Source organism: Panthera leo, chromosome C1, assembly GCF_018350215.1.
Source record: "Panthera leo isolate Ple1 chromosome C1, P.leo_Ple1_pat1.1, whole genome shotgun sequence".
Classification (NCBI taxonomy): domain Eukaryota; kingdom Metazoa; phylum Chordata; class Mammalia; order Carnivora; family Felidae; genus Panthera; species Panthera leo.
In genome coordinates, this window is record NC_056686.1 from 16,461,025 (window position 1) to 16,486,422 (window position 25,398).

Consider the following 25,398-nt stretch of genomic DNA (forward strand, 5'->3'; position numbering starts at 1 on the left):
TGCTGTCGGGCCAGCTAGCAGCGCGTCTCTATCTGTGAGCGGCACCGAGGAATGCTGCTGCTGAGCCCCGAGATGCTGTCAAGGCTAAGGTAGTGATGAAGAACAGAGAGTCAGCACATCTGCGTTTGAACTGTACCCAGACTTCTTAGCTGTATGGTCTTGGGCATAGGCTGTTAGACGTTAGTTTCCTCATCTGTACATTAGGGATAATGTATCTATCTCATAGGATGTTGGGGAATTGAATGGAAAGTGTATGGACAGTGCTTAGCACGATGCTGGACATTATTGCCATCTTGCAGCAGTGGATGACCTTGCCAAAGGCGTTCAAAAGATTCAAGCGTATGAAAAGAGCCGAGACCAGTGGATTGAGCAAAACAGATGTTTTAATCACCTCTTATTCATCCTGTTGATGAGGGAAGGATCCCCGCCCCAGGGTTATGGGGGAGTGCACAACACTGGACTCTGGCAAATGAGACTGACGGATTTTTACTCACGTGTACTCACAGCCCCAGAGGAGGACATACATAGTCTGCTACTCAGGACCATATGGGGTTGCCCTCAGGAGCAGAGTAAACAACCAGGGGCTGTGGGAGGCAGGCTTTGTGGTATCAAGAGGGTGGGGCGCCCCCTGGTTTCTGCTAGAGGATGTAATTGGCTTGCTGGCATAACTGGGGGGGGGGGGTGCTGACAAGGAACTGAAACCCACTACTCAGGGATGAACAGGAACTGAACCTTAGTCTCTTTGATAAGGAGGATTGTTTGGCTCAGGGACCTTGTCTACCAGAGCAGAATGGGTAGCAGAATTTGTGCTTGGGCCATTTGAGGCTCTCCTGATTTTACCAGATGTCAAGACAGCACATAATATTGAGTCTTGATTTTAGACTCTGTGTCACAGAAGAGAACACAGGCCTTGAAATGCTGTTTACTACAGTTTTCAGGGGATCTGGGTAGAAGGCTATGGAAGATAAATAGAGTTGTCTGATTTTGTGGGGAAAGATAAATGGCATAGTGGCTAGAAAGGAAGTATCACAGTAACCCATACGGAGTGTCCTAAGCAGAGATCTCTTCATAGTATTCGGTTCAGCATACATTCATCGATTGGCTGTGCCGTCCTAGGCCCTCCCCACGCTTAACCAGGTTCAGTTGACCACTCTAGATCAGGGGCAGTTTGACCTCCAGTTACTTTGGCAGCAGCCAGGAAGGCCGCACTAGCTTTGTAGACCAGATCACTGGAATGTGTTCTGTAGGAACTGGAGTTGGTGCCGGGGTCATAGATCTATTCACCTCAGGCCTTGTAATTGGAGTCCTCCATATTTGGTACGTTGTATTCCTAGAGCGATTATGGTGTCTGTTTTTCTGATTGGAGCCAAAGGCAGGTGCAAAAGGGAAGGATTGGAAGATGACTTGAGACTTTTTAAAGATGAAGAGTTGTGGGGCGCCTGGGTGGCTCAGTCGGTTAAGCGCCCGACTTCGGCTCAGGTCATGATCTCGCGGTCCGTGAGTTCGATCCCCATGTTGGGCTTTGTGCTGACAGCTCAGAGCCTGGAGCCTGTTTCAGATTCTGTGTCTCCCTCTCTCTGGCCCTCCCCTATTCATGGTCTGTCTCTCCCTGTCTCAAAAATAAATAAATGTTAAAAAAACATTAAAAAAAAAAGATGAAGAGTTGCTTAAAACACAATAATTTGATAGGGAAAAAGTGATTGGAGAACATGGAGTCTCGTATATATAGTGCTTTGTTCCTCAGAGTGGGTTCCTGAACCAACAGTATCCATATCACCTGGAGCTTATTAGAAATGCAGAATTCAGGCCCCACCCCAGAAATTCGGGATCAGAATCTTCTCTTTGACAGGATCCCAGGTAAGAAATCTTTCTGTGGATAGAAGGCAAGAACTTTAGGTCAGGCAGACTGGATTAAAATCTCATTTCCTTTACTGATTTACTGTGTGATCTTGGGCCGGTTCCTTAACCTTTCCACTATCAGGACTTATTGTAAATTGGATTTAATTATCTTGCTGGATTGTTAGTGTTAAAGGAGGTGACATAAAAAGTGCTCAGAAACATAAGTAAAGTACTTAATTATTAGTAGCTCTTATTAGGGGTTATTTGATAAATAATACTCCTACGTAGTTTGACACACTATGAAAAGAACGAGCAGGAGGATATCATTAGGGCTAACTCTGTCATGAGACATGAGTTGATAATTGAGAAAAATAGGGTCTCTTGAGCTGGTGGGGCAGTGGATGTGGTTCCTCACTAACCCGTTCCCTCAGGGTGAGACTGTAAGTATACTTGTTAAGTAACCAAGAGTTGACAGCTGTGCTTCTTAATGGCTTCTGAGCTCTTGGAAGGGAGAATTATCTGCAGAAGGGGTAGCTAGGTCTTGGCATCCAGCAAGGCCTTCACATTTTAGAGGACAGAACCATATTTTGAGAATTGAGACCTGCACTCACTTCTTTGCCTCGTTAACTCATGATCCTTAACAAGGCATTTAACATGTCTGAGCCTTAGCCTTCACCTGTAAACGAGATTAAATGGAGTTTGGTATAACTCCCAGTAGACAAGCAAGATAGCATGTCCAGATCATGCTTGCTTTGCGTCTGCCACGTTGCTCACTGGACAGCATTCAAATCCCCGCAGGTGAATTTTATGCCTGACGCAGCCAGCCACTTTGGAATGCTCACTCCTGGCGTTCTTCGGAGCTGTTCAGGCTACTTGGAGTTCCCAGCGACCAGAATGTATCTTAGGAAAGCACACAGGCCATTCGTGTATTGCTATAAATCTCAAGGACGGGAATAGTTGTGGTAGACTAGCATTTGGAATGGAATGATGATGGTAGTGATACCATCATCCATTAGAAACAACAATGGCAATACATACAAGAAGACACTACCATGAATCCAGGAGTGCCAAATGCAGAAACCTCCATCCCTCACACTACACATTACTGCCTTTCAGGCCTTCTGTGTAAGAGACAAGACCAAATGACAGCTGCTTTTGAACTTGAGAAATCTGGGCCCGCGAAAAGCTGCAGTCACCCTTCTTTGACCTCACCCATCCACCTTGTATTCTCAGAAATAATTGCTAGTGGTTCTCTTTTAACTTAGCTGATTCCTTAGATACCTTACATTTTAAATCATCTTTTTGTGTGAAGCAAATGCCCCATTTCTTGTCTCTAAATGTGTGATCTTTGCTCTAATTATGTTGAGAGTGCCTGTTATTTCACCTGACTCTGGTTGTTTGTGAGACTAAATAGCCATGGGGTTGAAGCCGACTTGGATCAAAGAGCAACTCAGCCTCTCAGGACCTCAGTTTCCTCCCTTAAAAAGGGAAGAGATTGGACTAAGGTCATTTGGTCGTGCGACAAGAGTACGTGATAGATAAAGTAATGAACTTCTGTTTGCTGAAAGCGATGAATAGGGCTCTCCAAGGTCTCTTCCAGCTCTCTGGTTCCAGCAGAGCATAGGCATCAAGGTAGTGGTAAAGATTTTATTCAGGAGAAAGGGGTTATCAACAGTGACGGGGGGGGTGGGGGGGGAGACTTTAAGCAGATAAGGTTGCATTGAGCCAGACCATAAGACAGATATCTCAGACCGTGAGATAGGTATGCCAAAGGGGAGAGTGCAGAATTGTTAGGGGAACCAGAATGGAGGACCCTTGATTAAGTCACAGAGTGGCTTTTCTCTCTTGGATATTGGAGCACAAATCCAGGCAGAGGTGGGTCCAACTTCTACTCCAGGGAATTCTATGATACAGGATGTCTAAGGCAACAAACCTATGTAGACAGCCAATATAGACAATATAGGAGCCTGTTCTTTCTTTCCATTGCTAAACATTTTCCTGATTAGTCCATCTCTCCTGTCACTGGTAAAGCTCTGCTTTAATTGTGTTATTCCTATTTCAGAAGCTCCTCCCTCAAAGCAGGTATAAGTTCCTCTGCTTATTTTCTGGGCTCTCTAACCCTGCATACCCTTGTGCTCCATACTTCTCTTCCACCAGTGCTTTTGGAGACCCACCCTAGCCAGCCTGGGGTCCGTAGTAATGATGGCAGCTAGTTACTAGATGTCTTTCCAAAGCCAAGTGCAGTGCCAGTTGCCTGAACACATACACAGTTTCTAGCATACATGCTAAGCGTGCCTCTTCCGGAACTGATCATGGTTCTTCCTCTGGAGTTCTTTTCCTTTCACCCTGGCCTGTTGAAATTGTGTCTGCCACGCACCTAACTTGCGTTTACCAGCTCTAGCTCCTTTCCTTTTCCTTGCCGCTCACTGGGATTGGTCTGTTTTGTTTGTTTCCTCTTCTTCCTTTCCTTCTTCTTGTCTGTTATGGATTGAGTCTTTTTAAGAGTTCTGTTTTTAAGCATTCCAGCACGGGGTCAGCTTTATTACCAACTCCCTGTGGACAAAGATCTTGTTTTATATTTCACTTGGTTCCCACACAGCACCTAGCAGGGTGCTGAGTAAACAAAAGGCAGATGACCCACAGTTAGTAACTGGATGACACGGGCGTGTGGCGGGCTGAAGACGGACGGGAAGTGAGTGTAGTAAATCGGGGAAGGGGAGGTCCGGTTCCTGACGGACAGAAAAGAGCCTCCGACTGCTCTCTAGCAGTAGCAGCAAAGAAAGGCCTTTGAGCGCTTTTTTGCTATAAGGACATTCCAGCAATTGTGGATTTCAGAACATCTACGCTATTTAAAGTAAGCAGTGCATATCGAGAATAAGCCTTTAGTGTTGTTGTATTCTTCCTTGTTCATTGAAGGGATTTTGTGTTTTCTATGAACTATGACTTAGTTCTCACCTTTGCTTTTTCTGGTTTTTCTCATTTCCTTTTAAGTGAAGGAATCCCTTTATTTAAAAAAATTTTTTCAAATATTTATTGAGAGAGAGAGAGAGCGCGCACGCGAGCACGAGAGGGGGAGGGGCAGAGAAAGAGGGGAGACACAGAATCCGAAGCAGGCTCCATGCTCCAAGCTGTCAGCACAGAGCCTGACACGGGACCTGAACTCACGAACGGTGAGATCATGACCTGAGCCCAAGTCAGGTGCCCAACCGACTGAGCCACCCAGGTGCCCCAAGAATCCCTTTATTTTTAATGTTTACTTATTTTTGAGAGAGAGAGAGACAGAGAGAGAGAGAGCGCACATGTGCAAGTGGGGGAGGGGCAGAGAGAGGGGACAGAGGACCTGAAGTGGTCTCTGCACTGACAGCAGCAAGCCAATGTGGGGCTTTGAAGTCACGAACCATGAGATCATGACCTGAGCTGAAGTCACACACTCACCAGCTGAGCCACCCACGTGCCCCTAAATCCTTTTTGGAAGTAGACAGAATAAAAATATAAGTGCATGAATGAATGAATGGATGGATGAATAAGTAAATAAATATTCCTCGTGCTCCTTTTAGAAAGCTGGCCTAGTTTCCACTTTGTGTTGAATTCCCATTTGGGTTTTGGGTCATTACGTAGCACTCGGTTCAGCCAATTAAGTTTTTTCTATAAGTATCTTTATTCTATATCAGTATAGTCTTTTCTTGAGGCTTTAATATTGTTCCTTTGAGGAACAGCCATCTTTCTGGTGCTCTTTTGTTGCTTAAATGTTCTTCCCTTGGGACCTTTGACAATTTTCCCAAGCCCAGCAATTTCAGTAAGTGCTTAATAACATAAATTAGGTTTGCCTCTATACAAGAATCTACAGGACTTCACTTAAGAGTCCAACATGCAGTGTTCTAACTCTGAAAGATACACTTTCACAACGTCGTATCTAGTGCCCTATTCTCTCTGTTCAGTTTCACATCTTTACAAAGGGAATTAGGGCAAACAGTAAAATATATGTTAGAGGCTCTTATGTTTTAGCTGTGAGATCAGCAAAGTATAGTTTAGCCTCTGTAGTACTCAGTAGCCCCCAAATCACCAGTGTATCCCTCATGATTATATATTAGATTTATTTAATAACAGTATTCTGTACCTGAAAGTAGTCTACAGAGATGATACAGTTTAATTGTTTATTTGTAGATAGATATTTCAGCTGTCCTGTCAGATGGCTACTTGGAAAACTAATGAGGATGACCCACAGTCTCTTTCTAATAGTCATAACCACCAACAAATGGAGTAGTTTCTATGTTCTGGGCACCATTTCAAGTGTAAACATGCCCACACATTAATTCTCTTACAAGTAACACATAGCTGATTTTTTAAAAACCCAATCAGAGAATCTCTCTGCCTTTTAACAAGAAAGTTCAGTCCGTTTCTGTTGTGATTACTAATACATTTGGACTTCTTTCTGCCATCTTCAGTTGTTATCTACTTAATACGATTTTCTCTTGCCTTTCTTTCTCCCTTTTCTCACTTGCTGTTGATTAATCACATATCCGTTATTCTCTTTTGTATCCCTTGTTTGCAAATATTAATCTTGCTTCTATTCCCCTACATCCTTACTTGTTAACACTTCACTTAGGCCAAAGGCTAAAGTCAATCAGTCACTCTCTTGACCCTTGGAACACCCTGACTCTGTTCTCCTTCTCTGCTCTTCCCGTGTTGTTGTTGACTGTTTAATTTCGGAGAGGCAGTGGGTTTCTAAGAATGCGGGACCTGAGAGCCAGGCTACCAGAGTTTGGACCTTAGCTCTGCCACACATTAGTGTAAACCCTGGTTAAGTAATGTAACCTCTTTGTGCCGTTTTTTTTTTTTTTTTTTTTTTTTTTTTTTTAATCTGTAAAATGTGGATAAGAGTACCTGCTTCATAAATTATTCAAAGAGTTAAATGAGTTAATTTATGCACAGTATTTCGAACAATGCCTGGCACATAGTAAGCATTCAGTAAATGCTAGCTACTTCGGTTGTCATTTTTCTACCTTGTTTTTAACCTCTCCTTCCAGTACCCATTTTTAAACAGTCAGTGTGTTTTCGGTATCCTAACACATTTCTTAATTTCTTTTTTATTGAAATATAATTAACAACTGAGCTTAGGTATTAAATTTGAAGAGTTTTGACAAACAGCTATTCTTTAAACACCACCCAAGATAAGATGTAGAACATTTCCATTCCCCAGAAAGTTCTTTTGTGTCTCTTTCCATTCCCTTCCCTACACCATCCCCACAGCCTCCACACTCCTCATTTTTATCACTGTAAATTAGTTTTACCTGTAATTCTGTTTCCTATAAGTTGAGTCCTATGTATGTACTCTTTTGTGCCTGACTTCTTTGACTTCACATAATAGTTCATTTTGTTTTGTTTTAAATGTTTAATTATTTTGAGAGAAAGAGTGCACACACATGGGGGAGGGGCAGAGAGAGACTATTAAGCAGGGTCCACTCTTAGTGTGGAGCCTGACATAGGGCTCAATCCCACGACTCTGAGATCATGACCTGACAAGAGTCAGATGCTTAACCAACAGAGCCACCCAGATGCTCCTTAACATAATAGTTGTGAGGTTTATCCATGTTGTTGCATTTATTAGTAGTTTATTCTTTATTGTAAGAAACCTCCACACTCCCAGGTGGTTGTACTATTTTACGCTTCAACCAACAACGTATGAGAGTTTGGTCACTCGGCATCTCCAACATTGGTGTTATTAGTCTTCCTGATTTTAACTTTTCCGGTTTACTTGTCTAGCTGTTTCTTTGCTTGCCACTTGCTATTTTTTCTTGCATTCTATCCCCCCCCACCCCACCTTTTTTGGTTCAGTTTCCTTCTTAAAGTAATTCTTCTGGTAACCGTCTGTATCTGTTTGTTTGAAGATAATTTTATTGTAACCTGGATGTTGAAGCTTGATTGTTATTTCCCTTAATATTCAAAAACTGTTACTGCATTTTCCTCTGGCATCTGTTATTAAATGAAAAGTCTGTATCTGTCCAGTTGTCAGTCTTTTGTAAGTAGTGTTTTTTCTCTTGTTGTTGTTGTTGTTTTACAACTTCTTTTTCTCATTGTTGTTAATAGTTTGAAGTTTCCATTCTGAAGACTCATGTTCGTCTTTAATTCTAGAAAGAGCTCCGCAATAATATCTTCAGATTGCTTCTACATATTCTCCATTGTTTCCATCTGGAACACTTATAAATTTTTAAGATTTATTTATTTTTGAGAGAGAGCGTAAGCTCTGGGTAGGGGCAAAGAATGAGCCTGTCACCACAGACTCTGTGGTGACAGCAGTGACCCCAGTTTGGGGCTCGAACTCAGGAACTGTGAGATCATGACCTGAGCCAAAGTTGGAGGCTCAACCGACAGAGCCACCCAGGCGCCCCATCTGGAACACCTATGAGAGGCATGCGCTGCCTTCTCATTCTGTCTTCTGTATCCTTTAGCTTCCCTTTTATGTTTCTGTTTTTATAAACTCTGCCATCTTCTGAGTAATTTTCTCAGACTTCTCTTCTTAATTACTGATTTTATCTTTAACTGTATCTAATCTATTTACTTTATCAATGGACGAATGCAGTGATTTCAGTTTTTATTCCTAGGAGTTCTTTCGGTTCTTTTTCATATCTGATTATCCTTTTGCCATGTTATCTTGTTCCTTGATTATGACTTCTCTTCATTTTGCCTGTTTATTAAAATGAAACACAATTTATAGCATTTTTCACAGTATTCTATTATTTTTATGATTTTCAGTTCTTGGGGCTGCTATTTGTGCTGGTTATTGCAGTTAATGTCTTTCCTTCTCATGATTCATCTCATGTGACTTTTTAGTTTTATTTTTGCCTTGTGGGGATGGTGTAGGGAGCCTCCTCCTGTGACACTGTAGCATTTCTCTTATCTGGGCAAGGCCCCTCTTGTTTGATTTTATTTTTCTTTCTCACCTTCAACACCTACCGTCATTGCCCTCCCCTGCTACAGGTACCCCCTCTAATGTATTGGATAAAATGTCTTTAGCTACATATGTAGCTTTGTCTAACGCATAGTACTATTTAGATTATGTGTTTTAGTTCATATAAATGCTTATTATGCTCTAGATCTTGTTCTGGCTGTTAGTTTTTCACTCAACACTGGGTATCTATCCATGTTCTGTCTGAGTAGCTAGTTGTTGTTTCTTTCTAATGCACTATTTTCCATAGTATGCATCCAGGGCATTTCCTTACTGTCTTTTAGTGATAGACATCTAAATTGCCTCTCATCTCCCTGCTACCCAAACAATGCCCCAGTAATCTTTCTGGCCATGTTTCCTTATGGACCCATGTAAGAACTCTTCTAGGATATGCATGCAGGAGTATGATTACTGGGTTGCAAGGCATATATGCAGAGAAAATTTCACTAAATATTACCAGAATGTTTTTCCAGAATAGCTGTATCAATTTATATACTCACCAGTGGTACCCTAGATTCAAATTCAAGTTCTACCGGTGTTACTGTGAGACCTTAGAGAAATTACTCAACCTCTCTGGGCCTTAGGCTCTTCATCAGTAAAAGGGGATAATTACAGAATCTGCCTCATCAGGTTGTTGAGAGGACAGAATGAATTAATATATGTAAAGCATATTCCTGAATATAATAAACTCTTCCTGAATATAATAAGCATCAAATAAATGCCAGCTCTTATTACTGCTGTTATAACCACTACAATTACTACTTGTCAGTTAATCAAAAGTAAGCTTTTCCTTCTCTTAATTGCCTGGTTATATCATTTGCTCCTTTTACCCCTACTTGAATTTTAATTTTTTTCCTAAGATTTGCAGGAATTACTTAAATCTCATACTAACTCCTTGTTGACTTTAAACTCTGCAAATATCATCTCCTGATTTACCATTTGTCCGTTGTCTGTTAATCATGTTTTTGATAGAAATCTTTACCATCAATGCAGTGAAATTCATCATTACCCCCCCCCCCTTTTTTTTTTTTTTGGCATTTGGGGCATTACGAAGTTTCCCTACCCCTGCTTCAAAGACCCCCTCTGACATTTTCTACGGTTAGCCTTTATAGATTTACCTTTCACGTTTGGGTCTTCCTCATATGGTTTGTAATAGTGAGTTCTGTTCTGTGTTTTTCTTCTTCCCCGTGTCTCTGTGCCTTGGGTTGTGAAAGTATTCTGGGTTTTTTCCGCTGCACGTCAAAGACCAGTTTGGATGTTAATTTCTCAGCTCAGGATTCCTGTATGATACAGATTTGCATACCTACACATGCCTCTGTGTGGCATAGGCCTACATTTTAGATTTCTTGTGGGTGCCTTTTCCTTTTAAGGCATAGATAATTAACAACTTTTATTGCTGCTTCCCTGAGTCAGTGAGCAGAGATTTTTTTCAGACAGTGTATCAAGGAAGGATAGATATTTGAGTCTCTGGGCTTTACACAAGGGTCTCAGTTTCAACTCACCCACCTTCTACCTGCCTGAAGCTGTATTTCTAGTCTCCATGTGAGGATTAATGCTTTCTCCTCCAAGCCCAGGGCCTGGATTGGAGTTTGAAACCCCTGTGGGTCACCGTGGTCTCAACATCCACTTACTGTTCCAGCTTTGATTTTGATGTCTCTTTCATTTTAGGTGCTTGGGATTTCCTTTTTTTTTTTTTTTTTTTTTTTTTTAAGCTTGACTATATATTTTAAAAGCACTTTTAAAATGTTTTATCCAGCATTTCTGTGTGTATGAAGTGGGAGAAAAGGTCCATTTACATCAGCTCAGTGTGCCATTTTGCCAAAAGTCCGCTCTTTAATTAGTATTCCTATTAATCTCGGTAATTTTCAACTTTCAACATTGCCAGCTTACATATTACGTAGCCCTTGATCACCCTTGAATGTTTTCTGCCTTAACTACCTCCATTCTCCCTTTATTGCAGGTTGATAACTATGTTTTAGTATCTGTATATTGGTAAACCATATAGTTCAGTTCAATTTTTTTTTAACTTTGCTCAGTTGCTTATTCTGCTACAGTGACTCTATTATTTTCTCATCTAATCTAGTTGTTGACAAAAATATGAAATAGCTCTGACTACAAGATTCTGTAGTTAATGCTTAAAATACCTCCCTCTGGTCATTGGTAGATCTTTTGTTTTTTAATCTGATGGAAGATGTGGATAATTTCCCTAGAAAAAATTACCAAAACCGACATTTAAAAAAAAAAATTTTTTTTTAATGTTTATTTATTTTTGAGACAGAGACAGAGCATGAACAGGAGAGGGTCAGAGAGAGGGAGACACAGAATCCGAAGCAGGCTCCAGGCTCTGAGCTGTCAGCACAGAGCCCGACGCGGGGCTCGAACTCCCGGACCGCGAGATCATGACCTGAGCTGAAGTCGGACGCTTAACCGACTGAGCCACCCAGGCGCCCCTTTCTTTTTTTTTTTTATGTTTTATTTATTTTTGAGACAGAGACAGAGCATGAGCAGGGAAGGGGCAGAGAGAGAGGGAGACACAGAATCTGAAGCAGGCTCCGGGCTCCGAGCTGTCAGCACAGAGCCCGACACGAGGCTTGAACTCACAGACCGTGAGATCATGACCTGAGCCGAAGTCGGAAGCTCAACTGACTGAGCCACCCAGGCGCCCCCCAAAAATGACATTTTAAGTATGTTTTAGTTTTTCCTGAAAATAAAATCTCAGTCACTTACTTCATATTAATAAGAATGTTTAAAAAGATCTAATGTACATCCAGATAAGTCTTTTGATTTACTGAATCCACAAGGCCTATGTTTGCTCTTAGGGGAAAAAAGGCACATTCTGTTGATAAAATTCATTTTTTAGAAAAACTGTAGTGCCTGTTAGTAGTTTATACTTTGTGCTGTCTGCACACTGAATTCTTGTTCTGATTTTATTCTCAGTTATTAAAACAAGTTAATTTACAAATTTTAAGAACTATCTCCTTTTTAAAAAAAATATAGCTCCTACTTTTGCCTCGTTAAAATCTTACAGCATCTGTTTTGTTTTGTTTTGTTTTGTTTTGTTTTCCACTAGAAAACCAGGAGATACAGATTCCGGTCCTGCCCCTGCGGCTACTAGTGTCACATGTCACCTCCCAGTCTGCACTTTATTTCTTTTAAAAAAAGTATGCATTTTTGTGATCCAGATATTAAGACAAATTGTATTCAAACAGTAGGGGTAGATATTCTTAAAGATACTGTGAGTAAGCTAAAAAAAATTCTATGAATTCATGAATGTTCCACCATGTTCAATACCACAGTATATAGATAAGGTTTGGGGTGATGAGAACCGAAAGATTTACATTCGTTTTATGAAGGTTTTTAAATAAATGAACTTTAATTCTTAGAGAAGTTTTAGGTTTACAGCAAGATTGAGAGTACAGAGTAGAGTTCCCATGTAACCCTGCCTCCCCCCGCAGGCTCCCCACTATCTCACAACACAGTGATACATTTGTTACAGTCAGTGAACCTACGTGGACTTATTATCACCCAAAGTCCATAGTTTCATTAGGGTACTCTTTTGGCATTGTCCACTCAGTGGATTTTGACAGATGTAGAATACATGAATCTACCATTGTGGTATCGTAAAGAATAATTTCACTGCCCTAAAAATCCTCTGTTCTTCACCTATTTATCCTTGCCTTCCTTCAGCCACCGGCAACCACTGATCTTTTGACTGCCTCAATAGTTTTGCCTTTTCTAGAATTTTGCCTTTTTCTAGAATACAATAGTTGGCTTCATACAGTATATAGCCTTTTCAAATTGGCTTCTTTCACTGAGCAATATGCATTTAAGTTTCCTCCGTGTCTTTCTATGGCTCGTTCCTCATTTCTTTTTAGTGTAGAATAATGTTCTATTATCAGGATGTGCCACAGTTTATTTATCCATTTACCTGCTGAAAGTCATTTTGATTGCTCCCAAGTTTTGGCAGTTCTTAATAGAGCTGCTATAAATATCTGCGTGCACCTTTCTGTGTGGGCAGTTCATTTGGGTAAACACCAGGGAGCACAATTGTTGGATCATACGGTAAGGGTATGCTTCGTTTTCTAAGAAACTGCTAAGCTGTCTTCCAAAGCAGCTGTACTATTTTACGTTCTCATTAGCAATAAATAGGAGTTCTTGTTACTATACATCCTGACTGCATTTGGTATGGTCAGTGTTGTGGATTTGGGCCGTTGTAATAGGTCGCTTTGATTTGCAATTCTCTTAGGACGTATATTGAACATTGTTTTCATATTTGCTTCTTGTACTTGCTGTCTGTATCTCTTTGGTGAGAGGTCTGTTAAGGTTTGGGGCATTTTCTAGTCAGGTTGTGTGTTTTCCTGTTGTTGAGTTTTAAGAGTTCTTTGGGTAGTAGTCCTTTAATAGATGTGTCTTTTGCAGATATTTTATTCTAGTCTGTGGCTTGTCTTCTCATTTTTTTGACATTACCTTTCACAGAGCAAAAGTGTTTTTTTTATAATTTGAAATCTGGCTTCTCAGTTATTTCTTTTAGGGATCATGCCTTTGGTGTTGTTGCTGAAGAGTCATCACTGTACTCAAGTTCATCTAGGTTTTCTCCTATGTTCTTTTCTTATTATTTTGAGAAAGAGAGCGAGCAGGGGAGGAGCAGAGAGAGGGAGGCAGAGAATCCCAAGCGGGCTCAGTGCTGTCAGTACGGAGTCCGACATAGGGGCTCGATCTCACCACTGTAACATGTGAGCCGAAGCCAAGAGTCCACTTAACCAACTGAACTACCCAGGTGCCCCTTCTGTGTTGTTTTTAGTTTCCTAGTTCTGTGTTTCACATTTAGATCTGTGATCCATTTTGAGTTAAATTTGCGAAGGCCGTGAGGTCTGTCTCTAGATTCATTTTTTTACATGTGGACGTCCAGTTTTTGTAGCACTATTTGTTCAAAATACTATCTTGCCTTGTCTTGTCTTTGCTCCTTTGTCAAAGATCGATTGACTGTATTTTTGTGGGATGATTTATCTGCTCTTTTACCAATACTGCACTGTCTCAGTTACTGTGTCTTTGTAGTAAGCCTTGAAATTGAGTAGCGTCAGTCCTCCAGTTTTTGTTACTCTCCTTCAATACCGAGTTGGCTAATCTGCCTCTCCAAATAAACTTTAGAAACAGTTTGTCAGTATCCACAAAATAACTTGCTGCGATTTTGATTAGGATGTGTTGCGTCTATAGATCAAGTTGGGAAAAAACTGAAATTTTGACAAAACTGAGTCCTCCTATCCATGAACATAGAACATCTCACCGTTTACTTAGTTTTTCTTTGATCTCTCATCAAAGTTTTATAGTTTTCCTCATATAACTCTTATACATATTTTGTTAGACTTACCGTTAAATATTTCATTTTTAAAATTTTGTTTTTAGGTCCTAATTAAGTGGTAATGTTTTAACTTCAAGTTCTACTTGTTTATTGCTGATATATAGGAAAGTGATTAATGTTCATATATTTACCTTGTATCCTGCAATCTTGCTATAATTGCTTATTAGGGTTTTTTTTGTTGTTGATTTTTTTGCTGGATTTTCTACAGAGACAGTCATCATCTGTAAACAAAGACTGTCTTATTCCTTTCTCCCCAATCTGTAGACTTTTTATGTCCTTTTCTTGTTTTATTAATTAGCTAGAGCTTCCGGTACAATGCTGAAAAGCAATGGCGAGAAGAGACACCCTTACCTTGTTCCTGATCTTAGCAAGAACAAGTTTCTCTCCATTAACGATAATGTTAGCTGTTGGTTTTTGTAGATGTTGTTTATCAAATTGAAGACGTTTCTCTCTATTCCTAACTTGCTGAGAGTTTTTAATCATAAATGCATTTTAGATTTTGTCAAGTGATATGATAATGTAATTTTTCTTCTTTAGCCTGTTGATGTGATGGATTACATTTACTGATTTTCAAATATTGAACCAGCCTTGGATACCTGGGATAAATCCCTCTTGATCATGGTGTATCATTCTTTGTATATATTGTTGGAGTTGATTTGCTAATACTTTGTTGAGGATTTATGTATCTTGGTTCATGAGAGATGTGTGTGTGTGTGTGTGTGTGTGTGTTTCCTTCTAATGTCTTTGTCTAGTTTTAGTGTTAGTTGTAATGCTGGCTTCATAGAATGAGTTAGGAAGTATTCTCTCTGATTCTGTCTTCTGGAAGAGATTGTAGATATTTGGTGTAATTTTGTCCTTAAATGTCTGGTAGAATTCACCAGTAAACCCATCTGGGGCTGGTGTTTCCAGTATTCATTACTCAATATCTTTAATAGATTTAGGCTTATTCAGATTGTCTCTTTCTTCTTGTGTGAGTTTTGGCAGATTTTATCTTTTAAAGAATTGATCCATTTTGTCAGAGTTATAAAATTTGTGGGCATAAAGTTGCTCATATTTTTTGATTTTCCTTTTATTTTATGTGAAATCTATAGTAATGTCCCTTTTTTCATTTCTGTATGAGTAACTTGTGTTTTTTGTTTTGTTTCCTTTTGTTTTTTGTTTTTTGTTTTTTCCTTAGTCTGGTTAGAGACATACTTATTTTATTGATCTTTTCAAAGAAAGAGCTTTTGGTTTCATTGATTTTTCTTTATGCATTTACTCTTTTCAATTTCATTTATTTCTTTGCTAATTTTTTTCTACTGTTTAATTGGATTTACTTTGTTCTTGTTCTATCCCAAGGTGGAGGCTTAAATTATTGGTTTTAGATCTTCTTTTCTGAAAGCACATTCAGTGCTATAGATGTTCTTCTAAGCACTGCTTTTGCTGCATTCTACAAATTTTGATGAGTTGTATTTACATTTTCATTTAGTTTAGGACCTATATATTTTTAAATTTCTACATCCAACATGGGGCTTAAACTCATGACCCTGAAGTCAAGAGTCACCTGCTCCATCTACTGAACCAGCCAGGTGCCCCCTAGTTAAATTCCTCTTGCGATTTCTTTCTTGACCGATGTGTTATTTAGAAAAACGTGTGTTGTTTGGGGTGCCTGGGTGGCTCAGTCGGTTAAGGGTCCCAACTTCAGCTCAGGTCATGATCTCACGGTTCATGAGTTCAAGCCCCACATCAGGCTCTGTGCTGACAGCTCAGAGCCTGGAGCCTGCTTCGGATTCTGTGTCTCCCTCTCTCTCTGTTCCTCCCCTGCTCATGCTCTGTCTCTCTCTCTCTCAAAAATAAATAAAGATTAAAAAATTTTAGAAAAATGTGTGTTGTTTAATCTCCAAGTATTTGGGATTTTCCAGCTATCTCTTTGTCATTGATTTCTAGTTTAATTCTATTGTGGTCTGAGAGCAGAGATTGTATTTCTATTCTTTTTAGTTTGTTAAGGGAGTTTTATGGCCCAGAATTGGTCTAGTTGGGTGAATGTTCATGTGATCTTGAGAAGAATGTCTAATCTGCTGTCGTTAGATGGAAAGTCTATCAATGCCCATTATACCCCGTTGACTGGTAGTACTGTTGACTGCAACCGTGTCCTTACTGAAGTTCTGCTTGCTGGACCTGTCCATTTTTGATAGAGGGATATTTAAAGTCTCCAACTATAATAGTAGATTTGTCTATTTCTCTTTTCAGTTCTTTCACTTTGCCTTGTTTTGATACTCTGTTGTTAGGCATATGCATGTAAAAGATTATGTCTTTTGGAAGTATTGACCCCTTTTCTATTTTGTAATACCCCTCTTTATCCCTGATCGTTTTTTTTTTTTTTTACTTTGAAGTGTGTTCTGTCTGAAATTAATATAGCTACTCCTGCTTTCTTTTGATTAGTACTAGCATGATATATCTTTCTCTGTGGATTTACTTTAAATCTATATGTCTTTATATTTGAAGTGGGTTTCTTACAGATAACATAGAGTTTGGGTCCTGTTTTTCAGTCTATTCTGATATCTGCCTTTTAATAGGTGTATTTAGACCATTGATGTTTGAAGTGATTATTGATATAGTTGATTTATATCTGCCATATTTGTTAATGTTGTATATATGTTGCCCTTGTTCTTTGTTCCTATTTTTGTCTTCCAAGTTTTTTTCATTCTTTCATGGTTTTTAATTGAGTATTTGACCTGAGTCCATTTTCACTTCTTTCCTAACATATCGGTTATACTCCTTTTCAGACTTGTTTTAGTGGTTGCTCTGTAGTTTGCAGTATACATTTATATCTAATTCAAGTCCACTTTCAAATGACACTATACTATTTCACAGGTAGTGCAAGTACCATATATACCAATAAAATAATCCCAATTTTCCCCTCCCATCCCTTGTATCATTGCTGTCATTTATTTCACTTATATATATGTAAGTATATCAAGACATAAACATACATAATCAAATAAATTGCTGTTATTTTGAACAGTTATCAGTTATATCAATTAAGAATTAAGAAATAAATGTTTTATTTTACCTTCACCTATTCATTCTCCAATGCTTTTCTTTATGTAGATTCAGATTTCTGTACTTTATCGTTTTCCTTCTCTCTGAAGAACTTCTTTAACATTCCTTGCAAGGCAGGTCTAATGGCAACCGAGTCTCTCAGTTTTGCTTGTCTGAGAAAGGCTTTATCCCCCCCCCCCCCCCAACTTTTGAAGGGTCATTTTGCAGGGTACAGAATTCTAAGTTGGTTTTTTTCTCTTACACTTCAAATATTTTATTCTACCTTCTTCCTGTTTACATGGTTTCTGAGGAGGAATCAGAGGTGATTCTTATCTTTGATCCTCTAGAAGTTAGAGTGGTCTTCCTCCCCACCCCCCCTTTATTTGGAGATTTTTTTTTAAGTATTAATTTTCTGTAGTTTGAATATGATATGCCTAAATGTAACATTTGCTGCTTACCCTGCTTGGTGTTCTCTGAGCACCCTCAACCTGTGGTGTGGTATCTGACATTGATTTGGGGAAATGCTCAGTCTTCTTATTCAAATATTGCTTGTGTTCCTTTTACTTTCGGTTCCATCGAATATCCCCACTGAACATATGTTTTACCTTTTGCAGTTGTCTTGCAGTTCTTAGATACTCTGTCCTGATCTTTTCACTTTGCTTTTCAGTTTGGGACGTTTCTATTGTTATATCAATCCTCAAACTCAGAATTCTGTAAAAAAATTTTTTTTATGTTTTATTTATTTTTGAGAGAGAGACAGAGTGTGGGTGGGGGAGGAGCAGAGAGAGAGGGAGACACAGAATCCGAAGCAGGCTCCAGGCTCTGAGCTGTCAGCACAGAGCCCGACGTGGGGCTTGAACTCACAGACCGTGAGATCATGACCTGAGCCGAAGTCGGACACTCAACTGACTGAGCCACCCAGGCACCCCCAAACTCAGAGATTCTTTCCTCAGTGTTTTCCAGTTTTCCAATGAACATATCAGAGGCATTCCTAATTTCTGTTATGTTTTTGACTTGTAGCATTTTTTTTCATTTTTTCTTATTTCCATCTTTCTTCTGTTATTCATCCTTTCTTGTGTGTTGTCTACTTTTTCCATTAATGCCCTTAGCATATTAATTGTGGTGTTTAAAAATTTTTGGTCAGAGTGGTGCCTAGGTGGCTTAGTTGGTTAAGCATCAAACTCTTGATTTTGGCTCAGGCCACGATCTCACATTTTTTTTGAGTTTGAGCCCTTCGTTGGGCTCTGCACTGACAGCACGGAGCCTGTTTGGGATTCTCCCCCTCTCTGCCCTCCCCACCCACTCTCAAAATAAATAAATAAACTTAAAAAAAAACCAAACAACCAAACACTTCTTGGTCAGATAACTCCTGACATATCTGAGTGTAGTTCTGATGCTTGTTCAGTCCTTAAAGCTGTAATTTTTGCCTTTCGGTATGTCTTGAAAGTTTTTCTTTTTTCTTTTTTAATTTTTTTAATGTTTTTATTTATTTTTGAGACAGAGAGAGACAGAACATGAGCAGGGGAGGGGCAGAGAGAGAGGGAGACACAGAATCTGAAGCAGGCTCCAGGCTGTCAGCACACAGCCTGACACGGGGCTCTAACTCACGGACTGTGAGATCATGACCTGAGCTGAAGTCGGACGATTAACCAACTGAGCCACCCAGGCGCCCCTTGAAAGTTTTTCTTGAAAGGTAGACATAAAGTACCGGTAAAAGGAATTGTGGTAGGGGCGCCTGGGTGGCTCAGTTGGTTGAGTGTCCGACTTTGGTTTAGGTCATGATCTCACGGTCCGTGGGTTCAAGCCCCGTGTTGGGCTCTGTGCTGTTAGCTCAGAGCCTGGAGCCTGCTTCCGATTCTGTGTCTCCCTCTCTCTCTCTGCCCTTCCTCCATTCACACTCTGTCTCTCAGAAAATGAATAAACGTTAAAAATAAGTAAATAAGTAAATATATATATGTATATACACATGTATATATGTATGTGTATATATAAATCTATAATGAGTGAGCATTTATATTTATATAAATATAAAAAATACGCGTGTGTGTGTATATATGTGTATATATATATATATGCACACATATATATACATACATACATACAGAGAAAGAAATTGTGGTAAATAAGCCTATAGTTGATGGGATGATAAGGTACAGGGGAGGAAGTGTTTTATAGACTGATGATTAGGTCTCAGTGGTTTGGTGAGCCTGTGCCCCTGGTCTGTGAACTTCACCAGTGTTTTTCAGAACCTCCCCCCCCAACACACATCTTGGGGCAGGATGGCTAAAAGTGGGGTGAAGTGTATTTTCCTTCCCCCAGTTAGGTATGAATCTGGTAAAATAGCTTCTCCTGAAACTAGGCCTTGTTAAGAACAGAGTGCTCTGGTATATTTAAAAATGGTTAGTTCCCTCCCTTCCTCTGCCTGAAGCAGGAGGAGGTTTTTCTCCTATATTCACCCCTTAGAGCTCCTGCAGGTAGAACTCACAAAATTATGACTTGGTCCCTCTGGAGTTTTTAACTCAGACTTGTCCACCCTGAGCCTGAGGCAGTTTGTCAATTGCATTTTTTTGTTTTGTTCCTGGTGTGGTTCCCACCATGTGTCTGTTGGTGGGTTTCTGTTCTGAGAAGTTGCAGTTCTCCGAATCTGCCTGTCTTTCTCTCCACTTTGGGGGATAGCAGTTTTGCCCTGTGACCTCAGTTCTCTGACAGATCTAAAAAGAGTTGTTGTTGACCTTTCCATTTTTTTTCAGCTTTTTACTTGTTGTCAGGATGGAATGGTGACTTCCTAAGCTCCTTCCATGCCAGACCAGAAACCAGAACTTGGAAATATTTATATTTTTATCTGTCAGCTTCAAATGTGGGAAATTAAAGAAATGGTGGTGGCCTAGAAGGGGATCATCCACAATCTTGCTAACAAAGGCAACCAGTGGTATTCTGACATTTGTCCCCCCCACCCCACCCCCTTGTCAGTGCATTTTCTTTTCCTTATCCGAGTGAGATTATACAGTTCGGCTATCTATGATCATAAGATCATCAAACCCAAAACTGAACTGGATGTCCTCTTCCCTAAACTTTTCTTATGTTGTCTGGATCATCTCAGCATCCACCTTCACGTACCATACCAGGACCTGGGAGCTGTCTCTCTCTTCCCTCGCATCCGCTCATACTCTTAAATCATGACAGTTACATTTTCTGAGTATTTTTGGTTGTCTCTTTCTCTCTCTTCTCTTGCCACTTTTCCGGGTCAAAGCCTTCATTGATTTATCTCTGAACTATGCAATAATAGAGCCTGTCTCCAGCATTATCTCCCTCAATTCTGTGCAGATGTCACTTAGATGATACATTTAAGATGCCTCTCTGACCATGCAACTTCCCTACTTAAAGCCTTTGAAACCCTTCAGTGTTCCTCATTCCCTTTCAGATAAATCCAAGCTCCTAAGCATGGCCCATGTATCTGTGGCCACACCCCCTGCCAGATTTAGCCCCTGATACTCCCTGTCCAGTATCACTGACATCCTTACAGCTCCCCCTCCCCCCCTTCCCCCCCACCACTGGGGATGTTTTCTTGTTCATGTGCCTCGCGCAGGCTCCCTGCTTCGAGCGCCTGTTGTCTTTCATGTCTTTCCCTCGTCAGTGCCTACTCATTTATTCAGGCCGGTCAGCTCCTCCTCTAACTGCCTGACCCCCTTGTTCCGAAGCTGGGTTTCTGGGTGCAAATCTCTGCCATTAGCTTTCCTTCCATTCGTTTATTCATGCCACCATCTAATCAACAACATCGTGTGAGGCAGAATTTTAAGCTCTGGGATGTAGCAGACGATTTTAACAAGTTCCTTCCCTAAAGGAGCTTACATTCCAGTGAAGGGAGATACACGATGATGAGTAAAAATATATGTCATAGGTGATAATGCTATGATGATAAATAGAGTAAGAGGAATGGAATGGAGAAGAGGCTCCTATTTAAAGGACATAGGGAAGCCTTCAGTGATGATGGGGCCTTAGAGCAGAGACCTGATGGAAGTGAGAGTGAGCCATGCACACGTGTGGAGACACCTGCAGATGAACATGCTTAGTGTGTTCCGTGATCGGTGAGGAAGGCAGTGTGCTTAAGGTGGAATGAGTGAGGGAGAGCGGGTGGAAGGTGACATCAGAGAGTTAATGCCAACCAGGTTATGAGGAGGAACGTATGCCATTAGGAGGACTTCGGCTTTTGGCGTTTACTCTGAGACCAGAAGCCCAGGAGGCCTTTGTGCGAAGAAGGGACAGGATGTGGCTGTGTGCTAAGAAGACCCCTCTGACTCCTGGGGTAGTGCTGGAAAGGGGCAGAGGCATGGAGACGGTTAGAAGGGATCGCTGTCGTAGTCCAGATAATAGGGGACGGGGGCTTGGACTGATCACAGAGAGCCAGGGGAGGCAGCAGGAAGTGATTGGGTTTTGGATATGTGTTGAAGGTAGAGCCAACAGGATTTATAAAGGATTCCATACGGGGTAGGAGGAAAAGACGGGAATCAAGGTTGACTTTTGAGTCTTGTTCTGAACAGCTAGAAAGACAAAATTGCTATAAAATGGGAAGGTGGCAGGAGAGTTTTAGATACAAGTTGAAACAACCTATCAGGCCTCCGATTGGAGATGCTGAGTAGGTAGCTGGAGGTGTGCATCTGGACTCCAGAGGACAGGACTGAGCTTGAGATGTCACCCTGCAAGCTGACAGGATAAGGATAAACTGCATAGTCAGGATTTGTTGATATTTCTTTTTATTTATTTATTTATTTATTTATTTATTTATTTATTTTAACATTTATTCATTTTTGAAAGACAAAGAGAGACAGAGCGCAAACAGGGGAGGGCTGGAGAGAGAGGGAGACACAGAATCTGAAACGGGCTCCAGGCTCCGAGCTGTCAGCACAGAGCCCAACACGGGGCTCGAACTCACTCACGGACCGTGAGATCGTGACCTGAGCGGAAGTCGGCCGCTCAACCGACTGAGCCAGCCAGGTGCCCCAGGATTTGTTGATATTTCAAAAGTGTGGAATTAGATGGGACAGAAGACAGGAGAGATGACTGAGTCCTGGAATATTCCAAACTGTAGAGGCCAGTGTGACCCAGGGGACCCAGCAAAGGATGCTGGGTGGTGAGGTCACAGGAGAACCAGAGAGAGCAAGAGCAAGTGAAACAGGTGTTTGCAGCGGGAGGGAGTGATGACCCGTGTCCTGTGTTGCACATAGGCCAGATGAGATGAGGACAGCGTATTGAAGGTCCGTTTATGTAACTGTATGAGCCTTCTTCGTTTGGCTGAGAACTCACTGGAAGCAGGGGCGCGTACAGCTCTGACTTGGGTGGGACGCAGATGCTGTTGAACAGCTGTTTTCCTCAGGCTGGTTCTCTCCCTACCTCTGAGCTCCAGTCTCATCTGTAAAATGGGGAAGGTTTCCATTGAGTCACTGTGAGGATCCCGCGAGAGCTTCCAGATGAAGCGCTAAGCGTGGTCGCTTGCATGTATTAAGCGCGTGACGGTTGCCGTCATGAACTTAGCGTACCTGGCGCAGCGCCCCTCCCTGTTGAGAAGCGTTTGTCAGATGCACCAGTGGGTTGCCCGTTTGTCTGACTGTTCCGTTCGTGGCGTCCCCCTTTGTGCCGGTGAGGTGTTAACGTGGCGCTTTCTGGGTTTCCCTGGGATGCAGCGCTGATCCGCAGACAGCGGATTCCGGAGGCGAGAGGGCGAGACGTCCTCGGGGCGGGGCCGCTGCCATGGAGCTCCCCAGCTATGGCCGGCAGCTGCTGCAGCAGCTCTACACCCTGTGCAAGGAGCAGCGCTTCTGTGACTGCACCATTTCCGTTGGCACCATCTACTTCCGGGCCCACAAGCTCGTCCTGGCCGCGGCCAGCCTCCTGTTCAAAACCCTGCTGGACAACACCGACACCATCTCCATCGACGCGTCTGTGGTGAGCCCCGAGGAGTTTGCCCTCTTGCTGGAGATGGTGTACACTGGCAGGCTGCCTGTGGGCAAGCACAACTTCTCCAAAATCATCTCTTTAGCCGACAGCCTGCAGATGTTCGACGTGGCCGTGAGTTGCAAAAATCTTCTCACCAACCTCGTAAGCTGCTCCGTTCAGGGCCAGGTGGTGCGGGATGTCTCCGCACCGTCCTCAGAGCCACTCAGGAAGGAGCCCGAGAAGCCCGAGGTGGAAACCCTTTCCCCCGAGGGTGCTGCAGAGCCTCGTTGTTCCCCGGAGGATTCTGCCCCTCCGGGGGGCCCTGTGAAAGCCGAGACCGAGGAGGCGGTCCATACGGTCGCACAGGAGATGAGCGTGGGTCCTTCCACCGCCCAGGAGATTCCGGGGAATGCAGACGCCCCGGTGGAGACTCCTCGTACAGCTGAAGTTTGTTCCCCCTCCCCTGCCGGACAAGCCTTTAGTGCGGCGAAGGAGGCGAGCACGGAACCAGGTAACATTCGCGTAATAGTTGTTTTGTGATCCGTCCCTCTGTTGTCAGTTACTATGTTCAGTGACTCTTGTGGAGTTTTTGTTTCTTTTTTTTTAAAGTTTGTTTATTTATTTTTGAGAGAGAGAGAGAGAGTGAAGGGGAGGGGCAGAAGGAGAGGGAGAGAATCCCAGGTAGGCTCCGGGCTGCCAGTGCATAGTGACCCCAGGGCTCGAATTCAGGAAATGTGAGATCGTGACCTGCGTGAAACCAAGAACCAGACGCTCAACCCACGGAGCCACCCAGGCGCCCCAGGAGTTCTTTTGTTTCAGTGATGAATTTACTGAAGACCACTGCTAGATAGGCAACCAAAATCCAATCCAGTCCCACACAAAATCCGAAGCAAAACTCCTCCTGGGGCATTCTTCTTTTAAAAGTGTTTGTGTTTTTGAGTGTTGGAAGTCTGAAGATGAACTACAGAGCAGAAAAGCAATACCGAAATAGTGATGTATCAGTTTTGATGTCTACCCATTATTCTAACCAGGATGAGGCTGGCACAAAGGAAGAAGCTGTAAGAGACACTGTTCTTTGTTACCCATAACTGATGTGTCAGGTGTCAGTTATAGATGCAGTATGTGCCCTAAAGGTCATCAGCTTAAACTTTTAAAAATCACTTCAAATGATGAATCACTGATTTTTTTTTTTTTTATTATGTTTTGTTTTGCGCTCAGAGTATGAGAGGAAACGCCATCAGCTGAATTTTCTTCTAGAAAATGAAAGTATCTTCTCTGATGCACTCTTGGTTACCCAGGACGTTTTAAAAAGACTAGAAGAATGTTCAGAAATTAAAGGTGCACAGGAGGAGGTAGGTCCTGCGAGTTTTGTTTGTTTGCTGGTGTCCAGTGTTCTCTGGACACCAGATCAGCCTTCCATATGGGGCAGAACAATGAAAATGCAAAATACCTTGGGTCTCAATTTTTTCAAACTTAAATTTTTTTGACATTTAGTCTCTAAAGAGCCGTCTTGCAACAGTACTAGGCAATGTGCTTTCAAAACCTGAATCCCAGCTTTCAACCAGTTTTGATCCAGGATGCTTAACTGATCATACCATTTCCTCCTGATTAATCAAGGGTAAAATGAAGCAGAGGGTAGTCATGGATAACCCCAAATCAAGATCAAATGATAAAAACCAAAGCAGAACAACAAGAAATACTCAAAACGTGGCACGTCAAGGATTTAATACAAACCTTACATGGTAAACTGTAGTCAGTGTTTAGGAATACGGTAGCCATTTTCAGACACAAAACAGTAATGGTGAACATTTATTGAGTACTTAATATGCTACACTTGGGACACGTGTTATCACATTTAATTCTGACAGAAATCACCAGGGTGGATTTTACTCTTTTCTAGCCCCATTCTATGGAAGAGAAAACAGTCTCAAGGAGGTAACATAACATGGCCAAGGTCACAGAGCTCGTAGGACTGAGCAGTAATTCAGACCAAACCACTTTGACTTCAGAGCTAGCTGTTCCTTTGCACACTGGGTTTTACTGCCAATAGGGTAAAAATGATACACATTTGTCACGTATGTATAAATGTTTAAGAATTGCCCGGCAGAAAACCGCCCAATGGCTTATCATGCTCTTTTTCTTAGCTGACCTTTTCTCCTTTTCAGTATCTTGGTGAGACGCATCCCCACCTGTGGGCTTCCCACTACCTGATTCCTCAGATCTTGAACCTACAGGATTGATTCCACGGCCACTTTAGAACTCCTCGTGCTTCTCTCTTCACCCAGCCGTGCCTCCCGTGCTG

At 41.6% G+C, this 25,398-nt stretch overlaps 1 protein-coding gene across 6 annotated transcripts in view; it reads left to right on the forward strand.

Annotated features, from left to right (window-relative positions):
- ZBTB40 (zinc finger and BTB domain containing 40) overlaps positions 1–25,398 on the forward strand; it is an 80,997-nt gene that overhangs the window by 19,016 nt on the left and 36,583 nt on the right. For all 6 annotated transcript variants that reach the window (XM_042948819.1, XM_042948816.1, XM_042948817.1 and 3 more), the window contains exons 2-3: positions 22,844–23,607; positions 24,315–24,448. In XM_042948819.1, coding sequence (XP_042804753.1) covers positions 22,844–23,607; positions 24,315–24,448 — 898 coding nt within the window. The remainder of the gene's footprint in view (positions 1–22,843; positions 23,608–24,314; positions 24,449–25,398) is intronic.